Source organism: Perognathus longimembris, chromosome 13 (assembly GCF_023159225.1).
Source record: "Perognathus longimembris pacificus isolate PPM17 chromosome 13, ASM2315922v1, whole genome shotgun sequence".
NCBI lineage: Eukaryota > Metazoa > Chordata > Mammalia > Rodentia > Heteromyidae > Perognathus > Perognathus longimembris.
This window is the reverse complement of record NC_063173.1, coordinates 14157584-14163583: the sequence shown is the minus strand read 5'-3', so window position 1 is coordinate 14163583 and position 6000 is coordinate 14157584. Positions and strand designations below refer to the sequence as shown.

Below are 6000 nucleotides of genomic sequence, written 5' to 3'. Positions count from 1 at the left end.
CATGCTGAGTGGAGTCACATCTGTATTTCTGGGAATAACTCCGTCAATTCGCATGTAATCAAAACCCTATGTCTGCTAGGTCTTACTACCTTAGGAAAGATTGTGCCACTACTCACCCACATCTTTGTATTCCTATCAATAGCTGGTTCTTGGCAGAAAAACGCAGAGATGAAAGCAATCTGGTCCAGGTATTCAGATTGTCCTCTTGGAAACTATCACAATCTTACAACTTATGTGCACACATGCCTGTCCACTCTTAAAGAAAGAGCTTCATAACCATTATTGAGCTGAGCCTTTAAAGGATATTCTGAGCTTTATGTCCCAAGGGTGTATTTCAGGTTACAAACCCAGGTGCTGCTGTGGGTGAAGAACGCCATGGGAGTGGGGCATACGTAAACAAGGCTACCACTGCGTATGTGCGCTCCTCTCAGGCTGAGGGGCTTGCACGCCTTCTGTGCACATGGGCATCAAAATGAGCACAATCATCTTTAATGAACATTAGGGATCTTGACATGCATTGCAGAGTTGTATTTCCTTTAGCAGAAGGTTGTATGACAAGTAAGTTAAAAGCTCTTAAGTACAGAATATATTTCCAGACTCACAAACACACATTTGCATGCCCTTTTAGATATTCTTCATACATGTCTACTTAAATTGCATCAGTGAATTCTTAGTACTCACCAGCAACCAAGTGAAAAGCATCAGATAGCAACCAAGTGAAAAGCATCAGATAACACAGCATTTGATTCTGATGCTATTTTCTTTCTTTTTTTTTTTTGGCCAGTCCTGGGCCTTGGACTCAGGGCCTGAGCACTGTCCCTGGCTTCTTCCCGCTCAAGGCTAGCACTCTGCCACTTGAGCCACAGCGCCGCTTCTGGCCGTTTTCTGTATATGTGGTGCTGGGGAATCGAACCTAGGGCCTCGTGTATCCAAGGCAGGCACTCTTGCCACTAGGCTATATCCTCAGCCCCTCTGATGCTATTTTCAAGTGCGTTTAATGATAAGTATTATAATGTTGTAGGAATCCACCTATAGTTTGTATTTATTATGTAGGTATAGAAAATCCTAAATAATGGCATATCAATACTTGTGACAATAATGATGGTGGTCAGTGTAATGTGAAGATAGTTATTGATCTAGATGTGGTGCCCATGTTTGAAATCATATGTACTCCAGAGACAGGAATTGGTAAGATTTAGATTTTAAGACAAGCAGGACAAAATTTTGTCAAGACTCTATTTCAACCAATGAGATTTGAGGAGAATGGTACCCAATTTGCAGGCTAGCTGCTCAGGAAGAACGAATGGGAGGATCGTAACCATTACCAATCTGGACCCAAAAGAGAGACATTATTTGAAAACTAACCAAGTAAAAATATGTTTGGTATATGAGTCATAGTTAGACCACGTGCCTGACAGGTACAAGATCCTGAGTTCTAACTCAGCACCACAAATATTATTGATCTTATTTTGTTTTTTGCCAGTCCTGGGGCTTGAACTCAGGGCCTGGTCACTGTCCCAGGCTTCTTTTTTCTCAAGTCTAACACTCTACCACTTGAGCCTCAGAGCTACTTCTGGCTTCTTCTGTTTATGTGGTGCTGAGGAATTGAACCCAGGACAGGGTTTCATGCATGCAAGGCAAGCACTCTACCACTAAGATATATTCCCAGCCCCTTAACTTCATATTTTTTTCCTTAGATAATATAAGAATGCTTATTTTTAAAATTAATTTGGGAAAAATAAAGTTCAAAAAACAATTAATGATCTGTGTTAATAAACAAAATTTTACCAATGTTTATTCAAGTCCTTTGTCTATTTAATGAGAGATGGCGTATTAAAAATCAAGTAGGAAGGGAAAGAATAAAATTCAGTTTACTTCATACTCCATACATAATTGGCTTAGTTGATGAAACATTAATACAAAACAACTATAACTATTTTCTCCATTATTACTTCACAAAAGTATTACAATATTAGATACGATGATTTATTTATTTTTTATTACACTCACAATGGGAGATGGGCAAAACAGAGTGGTATTGATCACTTTTGCTACATTCTTTGAGAACATACTATTTTTCTTATATCTTTTTCTTGACCATGTGCTTTGTAGGGCCCTCTTGAAGAAAACAGAGTATTTGATTACTCTGTTGCAAAACAGTTATGTGAGACAAACCTGGTAGGAGAAAACTTTGCCTCCTAATAATTCGTTGTAAAATGCTAAAGACTTAGAGCTCTGGCTACGCATGAGTGCAAAGGATTCAGTATGTACATTTCTTCAGGAGAAAGTCTTAGTTGAAAATGGCTGCTTTGTTGATTGTTTTTACTAATGATGAAAATATACAACATGTATTTCCAGGAGAGACTAACATCTGGCTAATAACTTGTAAACTGCCACCTCTGTCTAGGAACAGGACATAAGTCATGAACTTTCACTTTCTTTTTCATTAGGTTTTGTTAAAGGAAACATGGAGTGCTTACGAGACCAGCTCTTCCCAGGAGGCAGAGTGTGAGAAATTCATGGATCTATTACTTTACTTCTCTTCCTTGGGAGTGTTCGTTCATATGCTGTGGGTTTTGCCATCCTTGGAGCCTGAAAGGATCCTCACGACACAGTCTCGTATTTGCTTGGTTTTCACTCCATAGACAACAGGGTTCATGGTGGGAGGCAGAAGCACGTAAATATTGGCCATTATGATGTGGCAAGAAGGAGGGATTGTGTGGCCACCAAAGCGATGAGAAAAGAACGAAAAGAAAGCTGGACTGTAGGAAAAAACAATGGCACAGATGTGGGCAGTGCAGGTGCTGAAGGCCTTCTGCCGGGCGTCTGCTGAGGACAGGTTGATCACTGCCCGCAGGATCATTGTGTAGGAGACAGTGATGCACAGAATGTCAAAGCCTCCGATAAGGAGGGCCACCATCAAACCATAGATAGCATTGACTTTGACATTGCCACAGGATAATTTGGCTACAGACATATGATCACAATAAGTATGAAGAATAATATTGCCTCTACAATAGGGCAGGCGCTTGGTGAGGAAAGTGAATGGAATAATGAGTAACACACCTCTCAGAAAGGTGACAAACCCAACCTTTGCAATGACAGGATTGGTGAGGATGGTAGAGTAGCGCAGAGGGTAGCAGATGGCCACATAGCGGTCCAGCGCCATCAGCATGAGCACCCCGGATTCCATCCCTGTGAAAGTATGAACGAAGAACATCTGGACCAGGCATTCATTCAATCTAATTTCCTTTAGATGAAACCAGAAGATGCAGAGGGCTTTGGGAATTGTACTAGAGCACATGACAATGTCAGTTAAAGAAAGCATAGCTAAGAAGTAGTACATGGGCCTGTGCAGGACGTCCTCATAGCGGATGAGGTAGAGGAGTCCACAATTTCCTACCATAGCCACCACGTACATGGAGCAGAATGGGAAGGAAATCCAGATGTGCATGTCTTCCAGCCCTGGAATCCCATTCAGAATAAATGAAGTGGGAGTCAGATCTGTTTTATTCTGTATTAGCATGATCAGAGTAGAATGGTCATGAAATGGTTTCAAGGTCATATGTAGGTCATAAGCAGGATGAAGCTAATATGGCCATGCAAGGAATGGCTTGTCATGGATGTAAATTTCCTAAAAATAAAAGACAAGAGAAAATATAAATTACAGTTACTGTCACTGTTCATTCCCACTTTTTTTTTTCTGGACCTGGGGCTTGAACTCAGGGCCCAGGTGCTGTCCCTGACTATCTTTTGCTCAAGGCTTAGCATGCAACCACTTGAGCCACAGCACCACTTCCAGTTTTTCTTTCTTTCTTTTCTTTTTATCAGAGATAAGGGTCTCATGGACTTTTCTACCTAGATTGACTTTGAACCACGATCCTCAGATCTCAGCCTCCTGAGTAGCTGGGATTACAGACGTGAGCCACCAGAATCTGGCTCACTCCAACTTTTTAAAAATCTGACCTTCACAATTGAGTAAATCTATACATTATATAGATGAGGCTTCCTTATATATGGGTGGTGAAACTTTATGCCTCTCTTTCTTTTTCTTTTTTTCTTTTTTTTTTTTTTTGGCCAGTCCTGGGCCTTGGACTCAGGGCCTGAGCACTGTCCCTGGCTTCTTTCCGCTCAAGGCTAGCACTCTGCCACTTGAGCCACAGCGCCGCTTCTGGCCGTTTTCTGTATATGTGGTGCTGGGGAATCGAACCTAGGGCCTCGTGTATCCGAGGCAGGCACTCTTGCCACTAGGCTATATCCCCAGCCCTCTTTATTTTTCTTGTGATTCTGACAATATAAGTGTATGACAAATATAAGTGTATGGCATAGAATGTGTTTCTGCTTCATTGATATTATTCTACTAATAATTTTCACATTTCATATGTTTTTGGAATACTTTTGTGAGAACCAGGGTATCACATGTGGTAAGTAGACATTGAATTATGCAACCATATTTTGGGTTTATTTTCTTTTGAGACAATATCTTACTATCTATTTAGGTTGGCCGTACTATTACAATCTTCCTGCTTCTGCCTCCTAAGGAGCTAAAATTACAAGTGGATGCTAACAGACATGGGAATTTCTGTATTTTATATTGAAACAAAAAGTATCTCCGAAGTACTTTAACATGAGTAATAATCTCAGATGACTAATTCATACCTTCGAATCCTAGAAAGCTAATTGGAAATGTTGCGTGATGAATGAATCATGACCATGATAGTGTTTGTTTAGGGTTCATAGATTTCCGCTCACCCTCCCTCAGGAGTCTTCTAGTTTTCAGAAAGAAATCATTGTCCCAGAGCACTGTGTGATTCTCTGGTTTTCTGTTTTCTTGGTGTGATAGGAAGGTAATTAACTTCTGCAATTTCTAGGATGGTTCACATTTCACTTTGGTCACACCTGACACATACACCCTGGCTGTCTTTGTTGAAGCTTCTTCTCTTACTCATCCTAAGTGGTTCGTGGTCATTGTTCACCTGTGGGGTGAGATGAAGGCATCCGGTTGTTCGTTAGGCAGATACTTGGCCACCATCTTTGTTTTGTCTTTACCTGATTTCATTGGAAGATGGCAGACATGGTACTGAAAATAACAGCTGTTTTTCAATTTGCATACTCCTAATAGTGCTCCTCAAAAAGACCTTCCTGGGTCATTACAGAATTCTAACTCAACTTTTGGGGGCCTGTGAGAAAAAGTTTCTCAGGAGGATAGACAATTGCTCTGACAACAAAACCAGGGTTGTAGCTTGCTGGATGGAAAAAACTGACAAAAATCTCTTCTTTCTGCTACCTTATGAACTATTCACATCAGAATGGTACCTTAGAGCAGGGATTTTGTAGGCCTACCTAGTACCCTATATTCAGCCTCTACCAATAAAATAGTTTTAAACTTCACCACTTCAGGAAGAATTAACTTTCTTGGTGTCATGCAGACTACAAATGATGTTACTATTGTAGGTACCAATGTAAATAAATTTATGTAAATAAACTTAAATGTTTAAATAAATTAAAATTTTCAAATAGAAATAATTAATAAACATTAATTTAATAAAATAAAATTTAAAATAAATATATAAAATAAAAAATTAAATAAAAATGTAAACAAATTTATGTAAATAAGTGCATTGATAGAATCAATCTTTTCTTGCATTTTAACATTAGGGTGGTATATAATTCTTATGATATTCTGGGATCTCTCATACATTTTCAAAATTGAGTTTGGAGCACATTTTCTTTTCTGTTTATAATGATATGTAAGTCAAAGTTAAATGGAAAGAAATACTTTGGATGGATAGTCAGATTAATGAATGACTGAATCACATTTTATGCTTGACTTTAGACATTGTTAATGTATAAGATAGTACTCTTGCCTGTAAAGCAAAAATGGAACCACAAGAAAAACAAAACTGTAGTACCTAATTCATAAATTACCAGAAAAACATAAATATTTCCAAAGCTTATCTTTAATTGCATGAAACAGAAAAATCCAAAAAAGCTGAAAAA

The 6000-nt window shown here is 39.0% G+C and overlaps 1 protein-coding gene across 1 annotated transcript; it reads right to left on the bottom strand.

The window, feature by feature from the left end:
- Positions 1–2560: 2560 nt before the first annotated feature.
- Positions 2561–3526, bottom strand: LOC125361775 (olfactory receptor 52N4). Its single transcript, XM_048360378.1, has one exon. It carries the CDS (start codon positions 3524–3526, stop codon positions 2561–2563), a length of 966 nt encoding a protein of 321 aa, XP_048216335.1.
- Positions 3527–6000: the final 2474 nt, after the last annotated feature.